Below are 26,930 nucleotides of genomic sequence, written 5' to 3'. Positions count from 1 at the left end.
TTGAAATGGCAATAAAAACTAAACGAGTAGCGATAGAAATACACCGTTTGTTGCAATATGCTTGGGACAACAGTAAATTTTCAGGCGGACAAACTTTCGAAATTACAGTAGTTACAATTTTCAACAACAGATGGCGCTGCAAGTGGTGTGAAAGATATAGAAGACAACGCAGTATGTGGGTGCACCATTCTGTACGTCGTCTTTCTGCTGTAAGCATGTGCTGTTCACAACGTGCAAGTGTGCTGTGGACAACATGATTCATTCCTTAGAACAGATAATTTTTCTGGTGTTGGAATTCCACCGCCTACAACACAGTTTTGTTGCAACAAGGCGAAGTTTTCAACGGAGGTTTAATGTAACCAAAGGTCCGAAAAGCGATCCAATAAAGGATCTGTTTGAAAAATTTCAACGGACTGGGAACGTGACGGATGAACGTGCTGGAAAGGTAGGGCGACCGCGTACGGCAACCACAGAGGGCAACGCGCAGCTAGTGCAGCAGGTGATCCAACCGCGGCCTCGGGTTTCCGTTCGCCGTGTTGCAGCTGCGGTCCAAATGATGCCAACGTCCACGTATCGGTTCATGCGCCAGAGTTTACACCTCTATCCATACAAAATTCAAACGCGGCAACCCCTCAGTGCCGCTACCATTGCTGCACGAGAGACATTCGCTAACGATATAGTGCACAGGATTGATGACCACAATATGCATGTGGGCAGTATTTGGTTTACTGACGAAGCTTATTTTTACCTGGACGGCTTCGTCAATAAACAGAACTGGCGCATATGGGGAACCGAAAAGCCCCATGTTGCAGTCCCATCGTCCCTGCATCCTCAAAAAGTACTGGTCTGGGCCGCCATTTCTTCCAAAGGAATCATTGGCCCATTTTTCAGATCCGAAACGATTACTGCATCACGCTATCTGGACATTCTTCGTGAATTTGTGGTGGTACAAACTGCCTTAGACGACACTGCGAACACCTCGTGGTTTATGCAAGATGGTGCCCGGCCACATCGCACGGCCGACGTCTTTAATTTCCTGAATGAATATTTCGATGATCGTGTGATTGCTTTGGGCTATCCGAAACATACAGGAGGCGGCGTGGATTGGCCTCCCTATTCGCCAGACATGAACCCCTGTGACTTCTTTCTGTGGGGACACTTGAAAGACCAGGTGTACCGCCAGAATCCAGAAACAATTGAACAGCTGAAGCAGGACATCTCATCTGCATGAGAAGCCATTCCACCAGACACGTTGTCAAAGGTTTCGGGTAATTTCATTCAGAGACTACGCCATATTATTGCTACGCATGGTGGATATGTGGAAAATATCGTACTATAGAGTTTCCCAGACCGCAGCGCCATCTGTTGTTGACAATTGTAACTACTGTAATTTCGAAAGTTTGTCTGCCTGAAAATGTACTGTTGTCCCAAGCATATTGCAACAAATGGTGTATTTCTATCGCTGCTCGTTTAGTTTGTATTGCCGTTTCAAATATACCGGTCATTTTTGAAACACCCTGTATCTTGGTGTGCGGCAAAGAACTTTCTTTGTCCATTCACCTGGCTACATATGCTGCCCACCTCTATTTAATTTACTCGTATTCACCCCTTCCACTCCAATTCGTTTTCCGTTCAATTTGTTTGTTTACTAGTTTCACCCAGTACACCCCACTAATACTCACCGAATAATTGTCAATTTATGAATAGATTTTATGTTAAAAATGCCTCTGTGCCATAAGTCAAAACGGGCAATACCTGCTCATTTAAATCTTGGCAATACCTGCTCTTTTAAATCTTGGCAATACCTGCTCTTTTAAATCTTGGCAATACCTGCTCTTTTAAATCTTGGCAATACCTGCTCTTTTAAATCTTGGCAATACCTGCTCTTTTAAATCTTGGCAATACCTGCTCTTTTAAATCTTGGCAATACCTGCTCTTTTTAAATCTTGGCAATACCTGCTCTTTTTAAATCTTGGCAATACCTGCTCTTTTTAAATCTTGGCAATACCTGCTCTTTTTAAATCTTGGCAATACCTGCTCTTTTTAAATCTTGGCAATACCTGCTCTTTTTAAATCTTGGCAATACCTGCTCTTTTTAAATCTTGGCAATACCTGCTCTTTTAAATCTTAGTTTTAAAACTGTTTAGTTTTTCAGCCGATATGTGATTGTTCTTGACACACTATAGTCTGAGAGGTCTATTTCTGTAGTCTCTTTACAATTCAACACATATTCCACATCACACATCCCTCTTTCTTTAACACTGTGCATTGCTTCTGATCTCTCCCAAACGTTTTTCTTCGTGATGTTGCCATGCAAATTTGTTCATTTTCTCCACTTTCACCCACCCCCACTTTTTCTGATTTATCTTACCTTTGTCCGTATCTCCCAACATATTTTGTGTTTTCATGTTTGTCTATTATTTGCCAATGTGTCTGATTTATGTTGTTTATCATCTCTCCACTTAATTTCTGCACACTAACTTGATCTTTTGCTTAGCTTGAATGATTATTCAGACAATTATCTCTCATCTTAAAACTTTCTTCAAGTTTGGTGTGCAGGAACATGGTTTTGGTATTGTTGTTGTTAGCAAATGTCACCACGCTTTTGTCTGATTTCTCTTTCACCATCTTCAATTAGAAATCGCTCTTTCTTATTGAATTACTGGTATAAATTTCCTTTTTTCCATCTTCATTGTATCCTGTAGTGTACCCGGCCTCTTGACAGCTCCTTCAGTACAGAAAAGTATGTACAGAAATATAACAATATCTACTTTTACAAAATTTCAATTAGAGCTTACAATTTGAAAATCTTTGTTACAGGACAAGAAGAATATCCTCTTCTCAGGTACTAATGTAGCAGCTGGAAAAGCTCGTGGTGTTGTGATTGGAACAGGTCTTGCAACAGCCATTGGTATGTATAACATTACATACAAATATCTTAGTTTTTAATAAACATTACATTAATTGAAAACTGTTTTAAATTCAACAACACTCATTTCCATAGCCAAATATTTATACCATCAATTTTCATAAAATCCTTGTGGGTTGTAGAGCGCTTTGTATTGTAAAATGTACCAATGTTTTTGCTAATATTGCCAGTGATCTTCTTCAGTGTGTATAATGCTTTTGTGGTTTGCTCTTTTATACTGTGAAAAAGCTGTACAATATGCTGCAGTGATATTGCACACCCTGATCAAAGCCATTTGCAATATTGAGTGAAATGTTGTTATATTTTACAACCTGACATGATCAAAAACTCATATTTTTTGATGGAAATTGGTTCTGGCCACATAGATCTAGCAACTTAAATTTATTCCATCAATGATAATGAAAGGGGCAGGGGACAGGGTTTGTGGGGTGGATGACGTTAAAACAATGCTGCCAAGCTGCAGAATAGACAAGAAATTAGTATGTATGAAGGATGACCTTTGATGAATGTTGTGATGATAAGTTCAACAGGACCAGAGCAGATTGTCTTCCTTAGGCACATAAAATGAGCTAATGATTCATATGCTAACAGTATGTGAAATCTAACTGCCCTTTCTTTTCTTTCTGTGGTACTGAAATGTTAAGGATTAATCTAATATTTGTAGATTTAAAACTCATGTTATTAAGAGTGGCATGCAGATTTTAACCCATGTACATCAATGATATTTCAGGTAAGATCAGAACTGAGATGTCAGAAACAGAAGAGATCAAGACTCCTCTTCAGCAGAAATTGGATGAATTTGGTGAACAACTGTCGAAAGTGATATCCGTTATATGTGTTGCTGTATGGGCGATCAACATTGGCCACTTCAATGACCCAGCTCATGGGGGCTCCTGGATTAAGGTACCTTTTTTAATTAATTGCTATTTATGTCATACCTTTGCTTACAAATTTTGCCAAGACACTCTTGTCCAATTTTTTTTTATAAGAAAGATAGGCCACTGAGCTTTTAATGTGAGTGTATCATAGAGCTTATGAATTTATAGGGTGCAGTTTACTACTTCAAGATTGCAGTAGCGCTGGCCGTTGCTGCTATTCCTGAGGGTCTCCCAGCTGTCATCACTACTTGTTTGGCCCTGGGCACAAGGCGTATGGCTAAGAAGAATGCAATTGTCCGATCTCTGCCCTCAGTGGAGACCCTGGGTTGTACTTCTGTCATTTGCTCAGACAAGACAGGAACATTGACAACAAATCAGATGTCTGTCAGCAGGTAATTGATCTTAGAAGGAGCAAGTTTTATGAAAAGGTTGAGTCCTCATCTCTGTAGTCAACTACTCACCACCATCATGATTTTTCCAGATGTTCAGCAACAACCAGAAAAATATGGTCTCTCTAAAGTTCGTCACCGAATCAATGTTTACACTAAACAATATTAAAATACCTTTTTACTTGTACAAAAAGTTGTTTGTTCACATATAGGATTAATTAAAACTTTAAAACAAGGAGTCTGTAATTACGTGTCACTCCAGTCATTATCTATAAATGCAATAGGATCATTTACACACACATACTATGTTTCATAGTTTTGAGATCTCAGCTGGCTACAAAGAAAGCACTTGCAACCTTATTGTTTTTGCCTTGCATGTCACTGTGCATTATTAAACATTTGCATAAATTGTTAACTTTTTTGCACATGACCACCACGAAGCTTAAATATGTACTAGCAAGGCTGTACATTCCTTTGCAAAATATATTACGTTGCACCACCAAATGCATGTTATTTACGTACTTCTCAGTTGTCTTTTCCCCTTTCATCCTTTATGAATTATCATAATGTAACTTACTAGTAATGCCATCTTTTGCCCTTTTTTTCTCACATTCCACTACTACTACTACTACTACTACTACTACTCCTACTACTACTCCTACTCCTACTCCAAATCACTTCTGTTCACTCAAAAGTGCCACTGCCCATTAGTTAGTTGTTGTTGTCATCGTTAGTGCTGCTGCTGCTGCTGCTGCTACTACTACTACTACTACTACTACTACTACTACTACAACTACTACTACTACTATTACCACCACCACCACCACCACCACCACCTAACAGTCACCTCTATCAGTTTCATTATCATTGAAATATAATAGTAAACTAGTATTTCATGTCATCTCAATCGTTGGAAAGTCAAATGTCTTAGCTGAAGGTAAAGCAAAAACAACTTCATATGTTGCTTCTTCTGAAACACAAAATTTTCTGTAAGTGGACATGTACGATGAACACAAGAGATATACATTTTATTTAATTGTTCTTCTCACTGCATCTATCATTTCTAATTTTTTAAACCTTTTTTAGGATGTTTATATTTGAGAAGATTGACGGCAATGATAGCTCATTCCATGAATTTGAAATTACTGGTTCCACTTACGAACCCATTGGTGATGTCTTCCTGCATGGGCAGAAGATAAAGGCCAGTGAATATGACACATTACATGAATTGGCTACTATCTGTGTTATGTGCAATGATTCGGCTATAGATTTCAACGAATTCAAGCAAGCTTTTGAGAAAGTTGGAGAAGCCACAGAAACTGCCTTAATTGTGTTGGCAGAGAAGCTTAATCCCTTTAACGTCAGCAAAATTGGTCTGGATCGTCGTGCTGCTGCCATCTGTGTTCGCCAAGAAATTGAAACCAAGTGGAAGAAAGAATTCACTCTGGAATTCTCCAGAGATCGCAAATCCATGTCATCTTACTGTGTTCCTCTAAAAGCTTCTCGCCTTGGATCTGGGCCCAAACTTTTCTGCAAAGGTGCCCCAGAAGGTGTCTTGGACCGCTGCACACATGCTCGCGTCGGCACTCAGAAGGTATGTGTTAGTGAGAGATTGACATAAAAATGTTCGTCCCATCACATTATTTTCTGCATAGATAAAATTATCTTAAAAATTAAGTTATTGTACACAAAGCTCGTTAGCTGTATTCATATTTGTATCGCAAAAATGTGTTCAGTGAATAATGCTTTATGTGAAGTGTATTCACAACAGCATGAGGCAAGTTGGAAAGTTGTTGTCTGGTACAGAGATGTTGTTTATACAAGTGAAAGTTAGCACTTAACTTTGGTCACCAGTGCTGCACAAGAGTGTAAGTTATGTGCTATCTTGCTTTTCTACATATATACACTGTAAACCACTCTGAAATGCATGGCAGAGTGCACATCCCACTAGACCAGTTAATAGGACTTTTTCCTATTCCATTCACATACAGATCATTGAAAAAATGGTTGTTCAAATGGCTCTTTGCATGCTGTAATTAATCTAATCTTATCCTCAGGTACCATGTTCGAGTGATGTGTGGGGAGTGTTGGAGTGATGTATGAGGGGTTTCAGTGTTGTCCTAGAGTCACCAATGAAAACCAGTTCTCCAAACTTTGTCAGTAGACTTCCTTGGGATGTCTTCCATCTATCTTAAAGTGTCTACCTGTGCAGTTCTTTCAGCATCTCAGTGACACTCTCTCGTTGATCAGACAAAACCTGTAACCATTCATGCTGCTCTTCTTGGTATACATTAAGTAGCCGCTGTGAATCCTGCTTGATATGGGTCCTGCACACTTCAGCACTATTCTAGAATTGGTTACATAAATGATTTGTAAGCAATCTCCTTTGTAGACTGATTACATTTCTCTTCTGTTCTACCAATAAACCAAAGTCTGCTACTTGGCTTTACCCACAACTGAGCCTATGCCGTCATTCCAATTCACGTCCCTACTAACAAGGGAAACTCCCCACCACACCCCCCCTCAGATTTAATGGTAAGATGGCCCAGGGGTAGTCCGTCAAAACCTGAACACAGATAAAGCATGAAAACAGTATGGTGGTGTATTAAACTGTGAAAAAGAAACAAAGTAGAAACAGAACAGTCAAAGTGTAACATGTGCAACATGAGTGCCTGTGAATATCAGTGGTGTCGTTCTGTGGTCATAGTGTTGGACTGGGAAGGGGTAGATGGATGTTCAACTCTCCCATGGGCCACATATTATTTGTTTATTTTCCACAAAATTATGAACTGTCCGTCCACACACACATGTACCTCCTATTTGTTCTACACATGTACCGCGTTATGAATCTTGCTTTCCATTTTGGAAATTGTGACTCTTGAATTCCCTTGTAACAATTCACACCTGTTTATTTGGTATTTTCATTTCTGTGAGAGGTCTATGTGGCATCTCGCCATCTCAATCTATTCATCAAATTTACTTGTGATGGTAATATATTGTTACCACAGGATTCCTATTCTATAACCAATGTATTGTATGATCGTTGAAGAACACACACGTCAGTGACCAGACAGAAAGTTCACAATGATGCGAGGGAGGAGGAAAAAAAATAGGCCCGGAGGGAGTTTTGAACAGGGGGGGGGGGGGGGGGGGGGAGAGGGGGAGATTCCACTTCGCAGACAAACAGCGTGGCCATGCAACCATGACAGGACGCTATGATTCTTGACATTTGCTTGATGTTGCTTCTGTTGAGCTTGAACCATTCACTGTTTCTATTTAGCTTCCCCCCCCCCCCCCCCCCCCCCCCCCACCCCACCCCCCAATGTTCAGTACACCTTCTTCCTGTTTTCATGCTTGATCTGTATTCTGTTTTTAACAGCCTATCCATTGGGCCATTTTAGCACTAAATCTGAGGGATTGCAATGGAGAGTTGCCTTGTAAGAGTTATAACCAAGTATTTGTAAGACTTACAGGCTCCACCTGCGATTCAGTAATATATTTATAGGAGACTAACTTTTTGTTTGGTGAAGGACATCGTTTTACATTTTTGAACATTTGAAGCATGTTGCCAGTCATTGCACCAGTTTGAACTCTTATCACGGTTTACTGAATATTTGTACAATATTATGACAAGGATAAGTTTGCTAATCACCATATAGCAGAGATGTTGAGTCACAAATAAGTACAATGAAAGGCTGTTGCCCAAAAAGGCATGCATCAGAATTGGGCAACAATCACATGCCCCCCCCCCCCCCCACACACACACACACACACACACACACACACACAAAAAAATCATGGTCTCTGGCTGCTAAGGTCAGACTGGGCAGCTAGAGACCGTGGTCATGTGTGTGTGTGTGTGTGTGTTTTTGTCAAATTCCGATGAAGGCCTCTTTGGCCAAGAGCTCCTCGAGTGTGTGACAGTCTTTTGGTTGTGCCTATCTGCGACTCAGCATCTGCACTCATGGTGGGTAGCAACTTATTTTTCTCCTAATATTGTAATTATTTCATCATGTATTTTTCAGCTTTGTTCAGACTGTACTTAATTGTAGATAACAGCATCATCTGCAAAAAGTCTGATGTTACCATTAATATTATCTGTAAAATCATTAATGTGCAGCATGAACAGCAAGGAATGCAACCAACTTCCTTAGGGTACATCCAAAGCTAGTTCTACATCTGTTGATGATTCTCCATCCAAGATAACATGTTGCATCCTTCCTACCAAGAAATTCTCAACCCAGTCACATATTTCATCTGATACCATGTATGATCGTACTTTTGATAATAAGCATTCATGTGGTACTGAATCAAATGCTTTTTGGAAATAGAAATGCTGAATCTACTTTACTGCATTGATATGTGGCTTTCAGCCCATCAAGTAAGAAAAGTGCCAGTTGGGTTTCACATGACCTAAGTTTTCAAAATCCAGGTGCGGAGAAAGTCATTCTGTGATATACAATATTATGTTCGAATATTGTACAATTACATGCCAAGCATATTGGGACAGGAGTTAAGCATTGCTGCTCTCACTTCGCTGCTCACTTGATTTCTTGTCTCGTCCATGAGTGACTGGACACTGGTGCTACTAATAGCCTATAAATGTGACCAGATTTCTTTGGGTTTTGTGAAAGGTCTTTTGACAATATTCTTCTATGATAGTCGGCGGAGGCTTCACGCATTACTCTCATGATTGCCAAATGCATTTCATTCAGCATCTCTCTACCTGTAGCCCTATGCTTTGGAGAACATGTCCCATTATGAATTTTTTTACTGGGTACATATCTACCAGAATATGGTCAACTATTCTTATAAATTTGAGTCACTGTTCCTATACATGCTCCCGTCCTGATCTAAAACTTTAAAGTTCCTCATTGACATGCGAGCCTACTGTTTCTCTTTGTAGTTTGCTGAACACACAAACTTTGCTGCATGATTTAGTTACCTTTTGTGTTTTGACAATCACTGTTGCTGTAATTGCCTCCTGGTGACTGATACCAGTTTGAACATGGACTTCCTCAAACATATTTAATGTATTCCAACATGAGTGGAGTTCTGAACTATTTTTTCTAGATAGTTTTCAAAGAAGGCATTTAGTAAAATTTTGCAGAATGTCTTGCCATGACCACCACAAACAAAACTATAATTTGGCCTTCTTAAAAATAATTGTGAAGTGATGGGCTCTTTAAATGGACTTTGGTGAAGTTTTATTTTAGATGATTTATTGCCAATGAAAGTTTGGTCAAACTTCGTAAAAGCTGTATAAAAAAATCTGGTTCTTGATTTTTAGTAATTAATAAATGTTTGATATTGTTCAAATGAAGCAGTACCTATGTTGAGGTTGATGATCCAAAACTGGAACCACAGATGAAAACACCAAGAAGGTTCGCAATATGTCATTGAGTGAGCTGTAATTAAAGGTAGATGGTGCCACAGAAACTACGAAAGGGAAAAGTGCAGTACATTTTACTTAAACGGTTAATTATAACAGGGCCTTATGTAAGTTGCAGCACATTTTTTAAATGTGAAAACCAATTGCTGAGCAGTATTTCTTCAGTTTCAGAAAAATAAGTTAACCAATTTTGTGTGTTGATTTGTTACTGAGAAATTACCCGCCTTCCCTGCCCCCCTCCCCCCCCCCCTCCCCCCCCCCACCCCCGGCCTTCCCACCCCCGGCCTTCCCACCCCCGGCCTTCCCCCCCCCCCTCCCCGGATACAACATGGATTTTTCTGCTGACTTCTTAGTAGAGGATTAATCGAAGTATAAATTCTTGTAGACCAAATGGATGTAATAAATGTCTGAGAAGCAGTGTAGGTTGCAAACTTAAGGGAAAAATAATGATCATCCTGTGTGCTCACAAAGATGCTTTGACAACGGAAAATCGAGGGACAGTTGCGACAAGGACACTGTTATCAAATTTGACACATTGAGACTAAATTTATTCCCAAATCCAAAGAAATTTATGGATGATAATTTCTAGAGCCCAATGTAGAAGTTATGGGATCCATACCAGTTTGGATTAAAGGAAGACATTAAAGCATTTCACAGGCAGCCTGCTAGATTTGTTATCGGTAGGTTCGAACAGTGTGCAAGTTTTACAGAGATGCTTCAGGAACTCAAATGGGTATCCCTGGAGGTCCCATTAAAGAAGTAATGTCTTTCCAGCCATATACTGTCAAGCTGGTAGGAGGCCAGAGTGAGTCTTAGTTTAGAATATTTTGGAATGGATTTTCAGTTCCAGCCTTACAACCAAGGGAAGCCTACCAAACCCTTTGTCAATTCCATCATATAATAAAATATAGAAGTTAATCTATAGCTTTGAGAACATGATTTAAATTTAAGTTTTTAATTTAGTTTATACTAGAGCTAAGTAAATTCCACAAAAAAGTATGTGTACTTAGTGCAGAGTTTTGAATGGTACCGCTGTGGTTGTCCATAATAGTATCATAACTGTGAAAACAGCATTATAGACTGTTGCATTGAGTACCTTGGGCTTTGCCCTTACACTGATTTCTGCATAGTAATGAGATTTCTCCTAAATAACATTTTACTGCATGCATCAGTTTTTTTGAAATTTTAACTTAAAAAAATTGCTGAAAGAAAATTGAGTAATTTTCAGCAGGTTAACACAGAGTATCTCATAAGTTATATTAAAAGAAAATATTAACAAATTGTTGAATTCACTTTGTTACATTTTATTTTATTTTCACACATATTAGTGAGCTTATGTTTGCATTGGACCTGGAGCTAATATATCATACTTGTACCACATGCAGAACTTGTTTATTTTTAGAAAGTGAATATATGTATCTGTTTACATAAGTCCTCAAATCAGGGTAGTATCTTGTTATTTGTTAATAGTAAATCAGTTTTTTAATTTCTTAGACCTTATTCTTAAATGGTTGAGTTTGACATATTTAGTGTTACTTGCACACTGATATGTATGTAACATAGTTATTTCCTTAAAAGATGTGCCATTGCTAAGTGCTACAGAATCCACATTTTTATGTAAATACTCTTGAGCAATTACAATAGGGAACTATATACAAAGTATAATTTTTATAAAAAACATTTACTTGGCAGGTGCCTTTGACAGCCACTTTGAAGAACCGCATTCTGGAACTTACACGGCAGTATGGTACTGGGCGTGACACCCTCCGTTGCCTTGCCCTGGCTACTGGAGACAGTCCTATGAAGCCTGAGGATATGGATCTTGGGGATTCTACTAAGTTCTACACTTATGAGGTGAACTTGACATTTGTAGGTGTTGTGGGTATGTTGGACCCTCCACGGAAGGAAGTGTTTGATTCTATTCAGAGGTGTCGTGCTGCTGGTATTCGTGTCATCGTCATTACTGGAGACAACAAGGTAAGATTTAAAATGTGTTATGTATAGTTTTTCATACATGAACACCCTAATCTGATCATGTTAAATAAACATATACTGCATATCTGGATTATTGAGTAGTAATATATCAATCGTCATCATTACCGTTATGAAAAATGAATTATATTGTGAGTGCTGTAGTTCTGTTTGATTACTCACCATGCAGTGGTCTTATTTAAATAAAATAGTCAAGCTGTTATAAAATTTTATTTTCTGTAAAAGGAAATAATCAACTGTAGAAAAATATTCCCATAGGCCTTGAAAATATTTTTTCCCTGGGATTTTTCTTGTCTACTGAATCAGGTTTAACTTTGTTAACACAGTATAAATACTACCATCAAAACCACTGCTCTTTCCGGCAGCAAATATGTCATCAAATGATCATTCATAGAGTTTTTTTTTTAATACAAATATTGAAGAAAATTGTAATATGAAGGTAGAAAACTTTGATTTTTTTCACTGCCAGAGTAAGTGATATGGGGTACTGCAGAAGACTTAGAAATGAAAACTGTAGAAATCAGACAAACAAGTTGAAAATATTTCTTTTAGTCGAAGCTAGACAGTGTGAAATTAATGCAAAATAATCTTATAACACTATAATTATAAATATTTTTGTGTTGATGATGTGATTATGCAAGCTCATGTTCATGTTAGAAAAATTACTGACTTTTGTGATTTCATAAGTTATATATTTTAATATCAGAACTATAATTGTTTATTATGATAGAATATCAAATATTAAAAGGAACTACGGTGTATGAAAAATAAGTATCCTAAGTATGAAACTGCATAAGTGTTCTATAAACTTAGCACCTGTAAACTTGGAAGTTGTGTGTGTGTGTGTGTGTGTGTGTGTGTGTGTGTGTGTGTGTGTGTGTTTGTGTGTTTTACTCATACTAACATTCAATATGTTACAGTCCACAGCTGAAGCAATTTGCCGGCGTATTGGTGTATTTACTGAGGAGGAAGACACAACTGGCAAATCATACTCTGGTCGTGAATTTGATGACTTGTCACCAGCTGAACAAAAAGCTGCTGTTGCTAGGGCTCGTCTTTTCTCCAGAGTTGAACCTGCCCACAAGTCAAAGATTGTGGAATACTTGCAGAGCATGAATGAAATTTCTGCAATGGTATGTTAATTTATTTTCAGATGGTATGCAAACAAATGTTATTGAAAGAAGAGTACACTGTATCTCCATTAATTGCTTGTCTGATAGAGCATGTCTTCTCTGTAGACAGGTGATGGTGTGAATGATGCTCCAGCACTGAAAAAGGCTGAAATTGGTATTGCCATGGGTTCTGGAACTGCTGTAGCCAAATCTGCATCAGAGATGGTATTAGCAGATGATAATTTCTCCACCATTGTTGCTGCTGTTGAGGAGGGTCGTGCAATTTACAACAACATGAAACAATTTATCCGTTACCTCATCTCCTCTAATATTGGTGAGGTTGTCAGGTGAGCTCTTTTATAAAATAAACATTTTTTTTTAATTTGAAGTAAAACCACTCAAGAAATCTTATTTATCCTCAAAACATAATAATTTTTTATTATGTTATAAAAAAACTAAACTACTTCTAAATTCAGAAAAATTTGTGTATACAACATCAGTACCAAGGCAAGGTACCTTGAAGAAAACATTTTAATGTTAATTTGTTTTTCCACTAACAAAATTACAGAGGTAAAGCTGTCATCAATTTGAAGACTGGTTTAAACAACTCGGTGCTGTACTGTGGTCCTGTTAGGGCTGGTGTGACATTAACTTCCTCCAACCTCAGAACTGATTTACCTAGCCAGTTATGGTGGGATTTGGGGGGGGGTGTCCCAGTTTAACGTGGACTCAAAACCACAGTGCACCTCGTATCTCGCTACCAATTAACTGAAAACTAGCTATGTATAGGTCAAACAATTGTCTAATGTTTACAACATATTGTAACACTAAAGATGTCTTCTATTAAATTACCCATATATTGAGCAACGTACACATCATTACTACCAAAGTGAAATTGGAAATGTTTACCACACAGTGAAACAGTACTTTATAGCATTAATTTGGATTTCATTATCTTTGTCACTGGTGTTGACCAACAAATGTGACATTGCACAGATTGATTTATGTTAGCTAATAGTGATTTGGGCCATGACTTCAAATATTCACATCAAGGAAGTAAGTGTAAATAAAACACACCACCGGCTGAAAGATTTGCTGCTGTCCTAATAGGGTTTCCTGAGACGGTTTTGTAAAAAAATTAAAAATATAAGTAAAAAATGCTAGCAAGCTCACAGTTTTCACTATTAAAAACAAACAGCCAAGCACATAATAATATGAAACCTCTCAGTTATTCACTGTATTAAGCATTGTGGAATATTAGATAAGTCACTAGCAACATCCTTCTTTGTACCTTATTGTTCACCTCACCAACTTTTCAAGAAAAAATTCTTCGCTCAAGAAGCTTAAGGTTATTTTATTAATAACAGTTTTCACTGTTTTCTGTCCGCAATAAGTTCACTGTTTTTATACACACACAATCAGAGAGCAATACCTTTAAGAATAAACGGCTACTTACAATCTGCATGGTTACTTATGGTTTTCATAGTAGGAATCTGTCGTCACCAAATCTAATCCCATTATCATGATGATATTCATTACAGGTGAATGTTTTTTTATAGCTGGATAAATTGTAGTGATTTTTGTTTGCATGTAAATAATCACCACATTGCATTCAGATTACAAATGAAACCGATCTATTCACAGTATCTTCTTGACTGCTGCCCTTGGGCTTCCTGAAGCACTCATTCCTGTTCAGCTGCTGTGGGTCAATCTGGTTACTGATGGTCTTCCAGCTACAGCACTGGGATTCAACCCACCTGATCTTGACATCATGAACAAGGTATGGGCATTACTAGCAGAGATAAATTTTGTAATATTATTGTTAGTCGCTCGTATGTATTTATGTACTTGTATGTATATAACAAGCACAGCTATCTGTAGTGTCACAGATGACAAATTTGCCACCAGTCACTATGTAAAGTTTTGGTTTTTTATGAACCTCTGATAGTAGTCATTGATGGATTTCATAAACTAAACATACCACGGTTGGTAAACACTGAGACATGTAGTGTCACTGAATTGTAACCATGCTGTGCTCATCTCAGATATATAATTGTAATGCAGACAGATAAACATATAGGATCTGTTGTAAAAATTGTATCCCAATTCTACAATGAAAATAAAATAAATAAATAAAATTTAAAAAAAAACTGTTTGAGACTCGTCCAATTGGTATCTTTGTAATATCATGCTGTTCTGGGTAGACTGCGAATAGTCCTAAGAAATGATATGTCCATTTTTCTTAAACATGGTAAGAAACAGTTTTTGTAGAACACGTTGTAAACGAGAGATCACAGCATGTTCGTGCGGCTTATTGTGTAACTTAATAGTAAGATACAGTAGTAACTTGCAGTGGAAAGACTTGGATTCATACATTTAATTTCTTTATGGAGAACCAGAAGTACAATCAGGAGTTTAATGCCTTAAAACAATAAAAAAAATCTAATTATAGTTAAGCCGTGTGTGTGTGTCAAAACATGAACTCAAATTATTACAAATGTTTAATGCCATTTTACAGCCACCTCGCAAGAGTGATGAGGGTCTGATCTCTGGATGGCTGTTCTTCCGCTACATGGCAATTGGTGGCTATGTGGGTGCTGCGACTGTCGGTGCTGCTGCATGGTGGTTCATGTATTCTCCTAATGGTCCCCAGCTCTCTTACTACCAAGTTGTAAGTTGAAGTTACTTGCTTTATATCTCATGCAAGTTAGTATTGGGTACCTGTCTTTTTACGGTCTTAATCTCTCTTATAAATAACATGTGATGGTTGCAAAGATCTACAGAAGTTCGTGATCTGAAAATTCTCCCTAAACAGGCACACCTTTTTTTTACTCAGTCGTTGCTTGGCTGACACTTTCAGCCTATTGCGAAAAGTATAAATATTACCATGATGAGGAGATATATGTGAAATTGTTTTGACAAACCATTATAAGAGTTCAGTTGGAGAAATTTTACAATATTCTTTCCAGGCTTGAATTAATGCCAAGCTGTGATTATTATTATTATTATTATTATTATTATTATTATTATTATTATTATTGTGTGTATGTGTTAGAAGTGGTCCTGAAGTAAGTAATAATCCAGTGTTCACTCATATTGTTTGATAATGAAATATTTGTTTTCAATATTTTCTTGTATAAGAAGCTGTGCTTGTTAATTTTATAACCGTAAACTCGATACATAGTTACACAATACCAAGATAGACAACACTGTGACTCACTGGTCGCCAGAGGTGACAAATGAATGGCAGATACAAGCAATAAATTAATTTATAAATACAGTGAAACCCCTTTTTTACACTTTTGAAGGGACTTCAAAAAAAGGTGTAAAATGTGGGAAAATGTAAAATGTAAATAACATTTTAAGCTGTAAGTTATGTACAGGTTACCCCCCTTGCATTTTTTTTACTTTGTGTGATATATGTAGATAACAAGCATCAAAGACTTGTCAGGGACTTGTTTATTATCTAATAAATGTTTATTATCCTATATAAACTGCTGATGTAGCTGGCATGGATAACGGTCTGGGAAGTAGGAACATTTCACTCAATTTCATTCATCATAATCGATGTTCCTGAAATTCTGCAGCTGTCATTCATTATGTAAATAATGAAATACTGCACTAGCTATGTATTTTTTCATGCATAGCATGACACGTTTTGAGAATTTTTTCTCATTGTCAAGTGCAAATATATACACAAGTATTTTGTAAGGGGGTTTGAAACGTGTTATTCTGCATCTCTTGAAGTAGTCGTCTTTTTGAGGTTATCAGGTACTGTGCCTCCTCGGTTATGTGGGAAAATGCGCACACACACACACACACACACACACACACACACACACACACACACACACACACACACACACACACACACACAGAGTCACGAAACTGCATTTGCATAGTAGAGAGAGTTTGGAAATCTTTGTGATTGGTTATTGAGAAAAAAAACCTAGTTACTCCCATCAGCCACCACGCCAAGTATAGCTAGGCAGCGGCGAGAGATACGGCATGAAGTGTCCCAACTTTTACATGTTTACCAGTTAAAATCCACTGAGTAGAGTGCCCAGGTGTCAATAAACTTAACCATGTAATGTTTGTAAACACTCCTGGACAGCCAACATTATGCCAGTGGTTTCCCCCCCCCCCCCCCCCCTCCATGAAAAATTTTTTGTAACGCATGAATCGCGGGAAAGATCAATTTGTTGACACAAAATCGGGTGCAAATTAACATTGTGGACATAGGAAATTTGACAGGAACAATAAAAAAAATGCCGTAAATAGCGGGAAAATGTTAATTCTGGGAACATAAAAGCGGGATTATACTGTACATCTTAGGGACAAATATTTCTACTGCATGCTTATATTGCTGGGGTTCCCAAACATTTACTCCATTTTGAGAATCCTGATATAATACTTCGTGTATTTTGAAGATTAATACTACTTTTAAAAAATGAGAAAAACTTGTTGTTTTCAGTGATTACTTCAATTTTAAATCATCAGTAACAACACAGGAAAAAAAAGATGTCATGATATTAAGTTTTTTGCAGAGCAGTTACTCACTTCCTATGGAACAAAATTGTTCCACAGAGCACACGGAGCGAGGTGGCGCAGTGGTTAGCACACTGGACTCTCATTCGGGAGGACGACAGTTCAATCCCACGTCCGGCCATCCTGATTTAGGTTTTTAGTGATTTCCCTAGATCACTTCAGGCAAATGCTGGGATGGTTCCTTCGAAAGGACACGGCCAATTTCCTTCCCCATTCTTCCCTCATCCGAGTTTGTGCTCCGTCTCTAATGACCTCGATGTCAACGGGACGTTAAACTCTAATCTCCTCCTCCTCCTCCTCCTCCTCCTCCTCCTCCTCCTCCTCAGAGCACACCTTGTGAAACCTTGTTGTATTGAAGCTGTAAATAGAGTTTGGTTTAATGTAATGGAAGTACATTTTCTTTGCCTTCTGAAATGCATTATCATCATCTTTTTTATCCCTTCAGAAATAGTGTGTGTATTTCCTGAAAGGATTTAAGACAGGCTCTCAAATGATAAATGTTATGTAGAGGAAGGTTAGCCTTAGAGCTTTTAGAAGTTTATCACTATCAGAAACAAGTGTTACTCCATTGCAGACTCACCATTTGGCTTGCATTGGAGGTGGTGATGATTTCAAGGGTGTTGACTGCAAGCTTTTTAATGACCCACACCCAATGACAATGGCCTTGTCAGTTCTTGTCACAATTGAAATGCTCAACGCAATGAACAGGTATGTTTTATTACAGCTCCTATTTCTGTTACCTATACAACAGGCAAATAGATTTTGATGTTTGACGCTTTACTTGAATTGCAGTTTATCAGAGAACCAGTCCCTCGTCGTAATGCCTCCATGGTCCAACATTTGGCTGATGGCTTCCATGGCCCTGTCTTTTACGCTTCACTTTGTCATTCTTTACGTTGAAATTTTGTCTGTAAGTATGATAAATATTTAGCATATGTTCCTTACTAATAATGAAGTGGATTAACTACCATGACTACTAATAATTCTAGCAGTTACCATAATGTCATTGGTGGTAAATAAGAGGTTGTAAAGGTGGTCAGGGCTTTCAAGTGATGATAGTGGGCCACATAGGTGTTATTGCTTAGAAGTGACAGGGTTACTCACATTATCCTTAATCATAGCTTATTGTTCATTGATAGAGTAAGTACAGTAAACTGCCAAGAGTAGTTTGAGTTGGGGCACTAAAAGCTTTTTGCATTAACTGAGAGAAGTAATTGCAAATCAGTGAGAAGAGACATTGTCCACCATCCAGATGAAGTGGAGAGGAAATGGAATAACTGCTGAAGTTGACAAAAGACTAAGATAGTGTTATGATGGTGCGAGACTTAAATCTGTTCTGAGATGCACATCGCCTCCACTGCAGCAGGTAAAATTAACTGAGGATATGCAAAATAGGACTAATGTTTAACAATGCACACATTATTAGTTGTCCCAGGAAGGAAATACATCTGCAAAATTGGAAAGATTTAGGTTGCACCAAATTACAGTGAGGCAAAATCACAAGAACTAAACTGCAATTACAACTGCTGTGTATCTGGCATCGGTAGTGATTGCAAATAGTTTTGACCAAGTGCAACTTGAAGCACAAGGAATTTAAACATGTAATACAGGATGGGGCACAAGTTGGGGAGAATGAAAGACAAAGTACTGACCCAGGAGGTCCATTGGCATGACTCTCTCTCTTCTTTAGCGGGGAAATGGTAACTTAAGAAATCTTGGGTGACTAATAAAAATAATGGTCTAGAAAAATACTGGATAAAGAGATAAGTGCGGATGGAGGTGTAATGGAGTTAAGCAAAAATATAGACTTTGGAGAAAAAATTAGATGAGGTTTTTAACAATAGGAGGAATCGCATCAAGTTTCTACCAAAAGTGAAATTTCCCTTTTATTGACACTCTGAAAAGCATTTGACTGCATAAACTTCACAGTAATTACAGTTTTCTTCTCCTCTTTGATTATCCCTATCTCAGTTAGTTAGGTTAAAAAGAAATCCAAGAACCAGATTGACACGAATGATTTGATTTCAGTGGTGGAAAGAACTGGAATGCTTATTCACCTTTCAGTATTTTTCATACAATTGGCTTCATTAGCGTTTATGAACTGTAGGTAAAGTTACATACAATAATGAGTTACACACATGGTCACAGAAAATAACTGGCTTATGTAAGAAGCAAAAGGTTTTCTTAATCACTGAGGAAAAATGTATAATCATCTGATTCTAGGAATTCTTCATTTGAATTGAATTCATTATAATTTAGGCATATATGTGTACCTGATATGAGTACCTGATAGCTCAACACAAAAGTTTTGTCTCAAGTACAGATAGTGTTGAGGATCAGTGGACAAAGTTCAAAACCATCGTACAATATGCGTTAGATGAGTATGTGCCAAGCAAGATCGTAAGAGATGGGAAAGAGCCACCGTGGTACAACAACAGAGTTAGAAAACTGCTGCGGAAGCAAAGGGAACTTCACAGCAAACATAAACATAGCCAAAGCCTTGCAGACAAACAAAAATTACGCGAAGCGAAATGTTGTGTGAGGAGGGCTATGTGAGAGGCTTTCAATGAATTCGAAAGTAAAGTTCTATGTACTGACGTGGCAGAAAATCCTAAGAAATTTTGGTCCTATGTCAAAGCGGTAGGTGGATCAAAACAAAATGTCCAGACACTCTGTGACCAAAATGGTACTGAAACAGAGGATGACAGACTAAAGGCCGAAATACTAAATGTCTTCTTCCAAAGCTGTTTCACAGAGGAAGACTGCAATGTGCTTCCTTCTCTAGATTGTCGGACAGTTGACAAAATGGTAGATATCGAAATAGACGACAGAGGGATAGAGAAACAATTAAAATCGCTCAAAAGAGGGAAGGCCGCTGGTCCTGATGGGATACCAGTTCGATTTTACACAGAGTACGCGAAGGAACTTGCCCCCTTCTTGCAGCGGTGTACCGTAGGTCTCTAGAAGAGCGAAGCGTTCCAAAGGTTTGAAAAGGGCACAGGTCATCCCCGTTTTCAAGAAGGGATGTCGAACAGATGTGCAGAACTATAGACCTATATCTCTAACGTCGATCAGTTGTAGAATTTTGGAACATGTATTATGTTAGAGTATAATGTCTTTTCTGGAGACTAGAAATCTACTCTGTAGGAATCAGCATGGGTTTCGAAAAAGACAGTTGTGTGAAACCCAGCTCGCGCTATTCGTCCACGAGACTCAGAGGGCCTTAGACACGGGTTCACAGGTAGATGCCGTGTTTCCTGACTTCCGCAAGGCGTTTGACACAGTTCTCCACAGTCGTTTAATGAACAAAGTAAGAGCATACGGACTATCAGATCAATTGTGTGATTGGATTGAGGAGTTCCTAGATAACAGAACGCAGCATGTCATTCTCAATGGAGAGAAGTCCTCCGAAGTAAGAGTGATTTCAGGGGAGTCTCATAGGACCGTTGCTATTCACAATATACATAAATGACCTGGTGGATGACATCGGAAGTTCACTGAGGCTTTTTGCAGATGATGCTGTGGTGTATCGAGAGGTTGCAACAATGGAAAATTGTACTGAAATGCAGGAGGATCTGCAGCGAATTGACGCATGGTGCAGGGAATGGCAATTGAATCTCAATGTAGACAAGCGTAATGTGCTGCGAATACATAGAAAGAAAGAGCCCTTATCATTTAGCTACAATATAGCAGGTCAGCAACTGGAAGCAGTTAATTCCATAAATTATCTGGGAGTACGCATTAGGAGTGATTTAAAATGGAATGATCATATAAAGTTGATCGTCGGTAAAGCAGATGCCAGACTGAGATTCATTGGAAGAATCCTAAGAAAATGCAATCCGACAACAAAGGAAGTAGGTTACAGTACACTTGTTCGCCCACTGCTTGAATACTGCTCAGCAGTGTGGGATCCACACCAGATAGGGTTGATAGAAGAGATAGAGAAGATCCAACGGAGAGCAGTGTGCTTTGTTACAGGATCATTTAGTAATCGCGAAAGCGTTATGGAGATGATAGATAAACTCCAGTGGAAAACTCTGCAGGAGAGACGCTCAGTAGCCCGGTACGGGCTTTTGCTAAAGTTTCGAGAACATGCCTTCACCGAAGAGTCAAGCAATATATTGCTTCCTCCTACGTATATCTCGCGAAGAGACCATGAGGATAAAATCAGAGAGATTAGAGCCCACACAGAAGCATACCGACAATCCTTCTTTCCACGTACAATACGAGACTGGAATAGAAGGGAGAACCGATAGACGTACTCAGGGTACCCTCCGCCACACACCGTCAGGTGGCTTGCGGAGTATGGATGTAGATGTTGATGTAGATGATAGGCAGAGCCAGTTGCAGGCCCAAACAATACAAGCAGCTGTTTGGTGAGCCTATCATGCCCAAATGCAAAATTTGTAAATAGGGTGTATCATTAGTAATGAAAACTGAAATGAGTGAATGTATACAATAATAGAAGCATGGCTAGAGTAAACATGAAAGAGCAAACTAGCTATTTACCAAATAATTGTGATTGTGTGGTTACGAGCTGCTACTGACTTCAGTATGAAATATTGTACTAGTTAGTATAAGTGTATTTGAGATGTAAACTTTCTGATTAAATTTTCATCTAAGAGGGCTGAAATTTCACCCAGGGCCTACCTCTACAAGAAGTACAATAATACTTATGCACTTAATGAGTTACAAGATAGTTATTAGTTTTCTTCCTGAAAAACCTACAACCTGGACATTGGAATAGATCAGTATAAATTAAAAAGATTTTTGTATTTATCACTTTTTGACGTCGGAGAAATAAGTTGCGAACTATAGAATTAAAAAGTCCCTTTGCTAAAAGAAAAGAAAAGATACAGAAATTCTATATTTTCACTTTTTCCACTCAGTTTAATAAGCAGAACATTTTTATCAAAGCTATAACAATATAATATTTCTAGTTCTTTCTGCTTCCACTGAAAACATTTTCAGTCTCAAGAAATGGAAACGAATTTTTTCTTGTAGTATTTAGCATTGCAGTAATATTCAGGAATTTATTTCTATTGCCATGAATGCCGCTGTATAACTTATATTAAAAAAGAAAACACAACCTCTTTTCACAATGCTAGATTACCAGGAGCCTAATGAAAGGCAACAAATTTGCGAGGGATGGTTGGAGGGTCACCAAATTGTGTCACTTGTTTGGAAAAATGTCCTCGAATGAGCCCTGGTGGTATTGTATGAGCTTGGAATGTTAATTTAGTGACAACTTCCCTTCGTAAATAGTTATTGTTGTTATGGCTTAAAATAAGTCTTGAGGAAGGCCAGTTATATAAGTAAATGTTACTGGTATTGTGCACATCATATCTCATATTGAATTTCTCCAAATTTTCTGTAGCATACTGAGACTTTAAAGTACTTTCTGTAGGACCTGGTGGGTGCTAATCCTAATAGATATCTGATTGTTCCCTTTCTTCTGCCATATGAAAATACATTTAAGTCTAGTTTAATTACCCAAAAGCAATATTCCGTACTGCAGGTGGAAATTGAAGAAAGCAGAGTACAAGTGGAGTTACAAATATCTGCTCATCCTGTTTCTTAATTTATGCAGTTAAAAAAAAGTACAGATGGGAGTTGGCTGCACAGATAATTTGTATTTCTTTGCCAAGAGATCTTTTAATATGAGACTAGGGAACCATAGGAATAATGTTACAGGTTGATAGAAATTAAACAGCAAAGAAATGTTTTGTAGGGTCAAAAAAAAAAAGAGGTAGTGGAAACATTTTGCCTTAAAAACAGTAATTAATTTCATAACTGCATAACATAACCATGGAATCAATTGTTTGAGAACTAATGAAACAATTAATGATGTTGAAATTATTATACAGAGTTTATGTATCTAGATTATGTAGCTCAGAACAAACCCAAATTGGTTGTTTTTTAATTGAAAACTATTAAAATCTACATTAAATATGTACTGTATTTATCAATATAATTGAAGTACTCACTAAATATATATATATTTTTTTTCTCTTAGACTGTCTTCCAGGTGACGCCACTGTCAGTTGAAGAGTGGATAACAGTATTGAAGTTTTCCATTCCAGTCGTTCTTCTTGATGAAATGCTCAAGTTTGTCGCCAGAAAGTTCACAGATGGTGAGAGCCCCTTGTTAACCATGCACTGGATTGTTCTTATGTGGGGGGTGTTCTTTGGTTTGTTATATATATCCCCAATTTAAAAATCCATTGAGTGATTGATTTTTAACTATCCAAAACCCTTTTATTCAACTTTACCCCCAACACCATGGATTGCTTGAACACTAATTTACAAAGCATGTGACATGTAGAATGCAAAAGTGATTCACTGTGTTATTTTGAAAAATGGTGGAAGTCGAGTGAATATGTTTTTTGTCCATTGCGCTGTTGGGGGATGAAGAGATTAGGGAGAAAGCGTGTGCTGTAGATTGTGCCACTGAGTTTGAAAGCTCAGAGTGAAATCAGCTGGGATCAATGCATTTTTGCCCTTACAGTGAACAGTACAAAAGCCCAGAATTTTGTAGGTTATTTTGTACAGTGTGTAGTGACATCGCTGAAGTGCGTTTTTGATACATTGTCCCCGTTGCATTTGTCAAGTGTAATGGATTTTTTTTGTAACTGTAGATATGTGCCTTTTTTAAAACCCAAGCATCTTTTTTGTGGAAAGAGTATTTTTTACATCTGGATGCTTCCCCATTTTTTAAAAAGGTTGCTGTAAGCTCTTAATTTGTGCTAAGTTATGTGCAGTACTTAAAGAATGGGATCAGATATGTGAACTTGGTTTAAACCTGTGACAATAATTACTGTTCAGGAAAGGGTGGTGAGAGTTTGTTTTGATCTGTATGTATAAGCACAGTAACGAGCTTCCTAGTTTTTTTTTTTTTTTTTATGGTCTTAAGTTGGTAACTAACATTGCACTGATTGCTAAGTTGCCAAGAATCTCGTGACACGTTGTGAATAGTCTTATCAGTGCTGCAGTATAATTTTATTTATTGTGTAGTTATAAGATTTGGCTGATGAAGAATTATTTATTTATTTAGAAATTGTCTTAGAGGGTACTTTATTTCTCATGTTTGTATCTGAGAAGCAGCAGTTATTTTTTTTAAAAAAGGAAATATTAGAATAATTGGGAGATCATCAGTCACTTGGTTACCTATGTAAAGTAAATCTACGTCAACACATTGTTTAAATCCGTGCCTTATATTTAGTAAGTAATAACTTTTATGTTTTATATCAAGAGATCATTGTTTACTTCATGATGCAGGTATATCGAGGTCAAATTGGAACAAGAATTTATTAGTTTGGGTCAAGAAGTCAAAAAGTAAAAGTGCATAAGTCTACATGGATCTTTCAAAAGCCTCAGCATATAAACCTGATTTTGCCTGTTTTATTGCTTTCATCCACAACCATCTTTCCCACCTGCAAGAAGCACTTGAGTTATGGAGCAAATACAGACTGCTGCTTGATTTGTTCTGTGTCCTTACCCTTGCATGCGGCACCTGAAACCTGCTAATCCTATGGCACTTCTTCCTCTATTGAAGACTAGTATGGACTGAGTGCTACAAGAAAAAAAATTTGTTTGCTTTTAAAGTTAATGAACAGTTCATTATTGTGCATGGCGATTTTTTAAAGCGCAACAAAATGGTAATATTAAAATCAATTTTGAGTTTTATTTGCAATTTATCTCCCAAAAATTGCAGGTAACAAGTGATTTGAGTGTGAATTATGAATTTTGGAAAGACAAAATTTTTTGCTGCATGATGATTAAATTATTTATGAAATCAGAAAAGAAGTGTTTAGGTGGTTGTTATTTGGGTGTTGATCATTGGGCAAGACTCGGACTTTTGTAAGTATGATTTTTGTGTGTATCTGTGTGAGAAAGACATTAAATCTGCAGTCCTTGAAAGGATTTGCTAGACAACATAGTATTAATTCTTGTGATCGAGGTGTCCTGGACCCTGTCCTAAAAATGTGATCAGTCTGCTCACAAACTACTTTACTGAAAAAAAGGATAATTTAAATAGGTAGAGTATGTTGCATTTCCATCTCTTCCAGTTGTGTATGATGGTTTCTGTAAGTAGTATACATAAGAGCAAAATGACTTATTGTCGTTTGTATGTTCCCTTCATTTTGAACTGGTGTGTACCGTACACGAGTTGACAAATTATCAGAAATTGGAATCCAATGCCATGTACATATTTCATAATGTAATTGTGAACCTTGTTACAAAGAAACTGTTACTAATAAACAGATATTTTAAATGTGTTGTGTTTGATGAATGCCTTATATTAGTTTTGTGCCTATTCCTATTCCTTTTAATATTCATGCAAAAATGATCACTGCTTTAAGAAAGAACTCCTAATAATTCAAATGGTACTGAGAAACATACATGATGCTGTAGGCAATTTCCAGCAATTCAATATAACATTTCACCCTCCTCTCTGTTTTTCGAAGTTGATGCCTGTTATATTTGCTGCCTCACTAGAGCTTACTACAGTAATTCCTCAGTAGGACTTGGTATCAGTCTTGCAGATTAGTTGAATGAATTACATGGCATTAACATGCTGTACACACAGATAAAGTTTGATCACCACCAAAAACCAGGCAGCTCAATTTTAACCAGCATCTCTCTCTTCCCCCTCCCCTGTCCAGTCTAGGACAGTGCTCATTTTCTAAAGTTGAGCAGTTAATTGTATCATAGCTTCCTTTTACGTTTCATTGTAGAACTGATCAAGTGGAGGTAGCAGTCAATTTTTGATACTATGAGTGCTGCCTGTTAATTGGTCCTTGGTGTTTTCCTTAAAGTTTAGATTTTGTGCTGCCAAAAGATGGTAACACAACAGTTTCTATATTATCGCCTACCGTGGGCTTCCATATGAATTAATTTCTCCTCCTATCTAAATGTCTTTGGCAAGTTTTCATTTTAATTGTATTCTACAAGTTATTCTGTCATGTAGTATGAGACTTCTAACTTACTACATTACTAGCATCTTGTATGTTTCTCTCTGCTATTTTCATCACACTTACAACGTAATTTGGACTTTAACTCGTTTTACAAATTGTATTCTCTCAGTGTTGCAAATGGTAATATTTAATTGGCCAAGAAAACTTTCAACAATCTTGATTACAATAAAAATACAATTTTATTGTAATTCAACCTGATAATTATTTGGTTCTGATACAGTTAGAATATCATTACTGGAAGTGAATCATTTTTGCCACTGTTTTTAACAGAAAGCATGTACTTGAATGTAATCCTGAATTATTTTAAAACATTATTTAACACATTTCATTATTCCTGTAGAATTATAAGCATGAACTGCAACATCCCTTACCAAATTTTAATGCAGTTCTTTAAAACATTCATCACAGTACAGAGTAGAAAAATAACTTATGTCAAAGGGAATTTGAAGAAAAAACACTTAAATTTTCCAGTTATCATATGTATTTTATTGGCTAAAAAATCGGAAATGTGACTATAAAAATGTCTGAGGTAATACAGGTTCCAGTGAGAGATATATGTTAAGAAATATTTGAGTATTTTAAATGCTCAGTACTCTGTGCAGTTTCTAGATTCTATCTGATTATTCATGCTTTTCTAAGCCTTGGGCACTGTCTGATGGCAGATTTTCATTTAGGAATATATTTTTCCTTAGACTTTTATCATATTTTGTTA

The 26,930-nt window shown here is 37.4% G+C and overlaps 1 protein-coding gene across 20 annotated transcripts in view; it reads left to right on the top strand.

Moving 5' to 3' along the window:
• Positions 1-26,930, top strand: part of LOC126274109 (calcium-transporting ATPase sarcoplasmic/endoplasmic reticulum type) — a 93,864-nt gene that overhangs the window by 57,797 nt on the left and 9,137 nt on the right. For 11 of the 20 annotated variants that reach the window (XR_007550121.1, XR_007550127.1, XM_049977092.1 and 8 more), the window contains exons 8-19: positions 2,821-2,911; positions 3,660-3,832; positions 3,976-4,199; positions 5,283-5,790; positions 11,281-11,565; positions 12,501-12,713; positions 12,819-13,039; positions 14,337-14,472; positions 15,211-15,363; positions 17,815-17,948; positions 18,033-18,150; positions 23,257-23,374. Coding sequence is in view for 18 of the 20 variants with exons in the window: in XM_049977092.1 (XP_049833049.1) it covers positions 2,821-2,911; positions 3,660-3,832; positions 3,976-4,199; positions 5,283-5,790; positions 11,281-11,565; positions 12,501-12,713; positions 12,819-13,039; positions 14,337-14,472; positions 15,211-15,363; positions 17,815-17,948; positions 18,033-18,150; positions 23,257-23,374 (2,374 nt within the window). In the remaining 2 variants the exon portion in view is untranslated. Of the gene's footprint in view, positions 1-2,820; positions 2,912-3,659; positions 3,833-3,975; positions 4,200-5,282; positions 5,791-11,280; positions 11,566-12,500; positions 12,714-12,818; positions 13,040-14,336; positions 14,473-15,210; positions 15,364-17,814; positions 17,949-18,032; positions 18,151-23,256; positions 25,516-26,930 lie in introns of those variants that run through there. The other 9 variants (XM_049977087.1, XM_049977083.1, XM_049977086.1 and 6 more) reach the window with 2 other exon arrangements.

Source organism: Schistocerca gregaria, chromosome 1 (genome assembly GCF_023897955.1).
Source record: "Schistocerca gregaria isolate iqSchGreg1 chromosome 1, iqSchGreg1.2, whole genome shotgun sequence".
Taxonomy (NCBI): domain Eukaryota; kingdom Metazoa; phylum Arthropoda; class Insecta; order Orthoptera; family Acrididae; genus Schistocerca; species Schistocerca gregaria.
The sequence above is the reverse complement of the archived record's forward strand: the minus strand, read 5'-3'. Positions and strand labels throughout refer to the sequence as shown.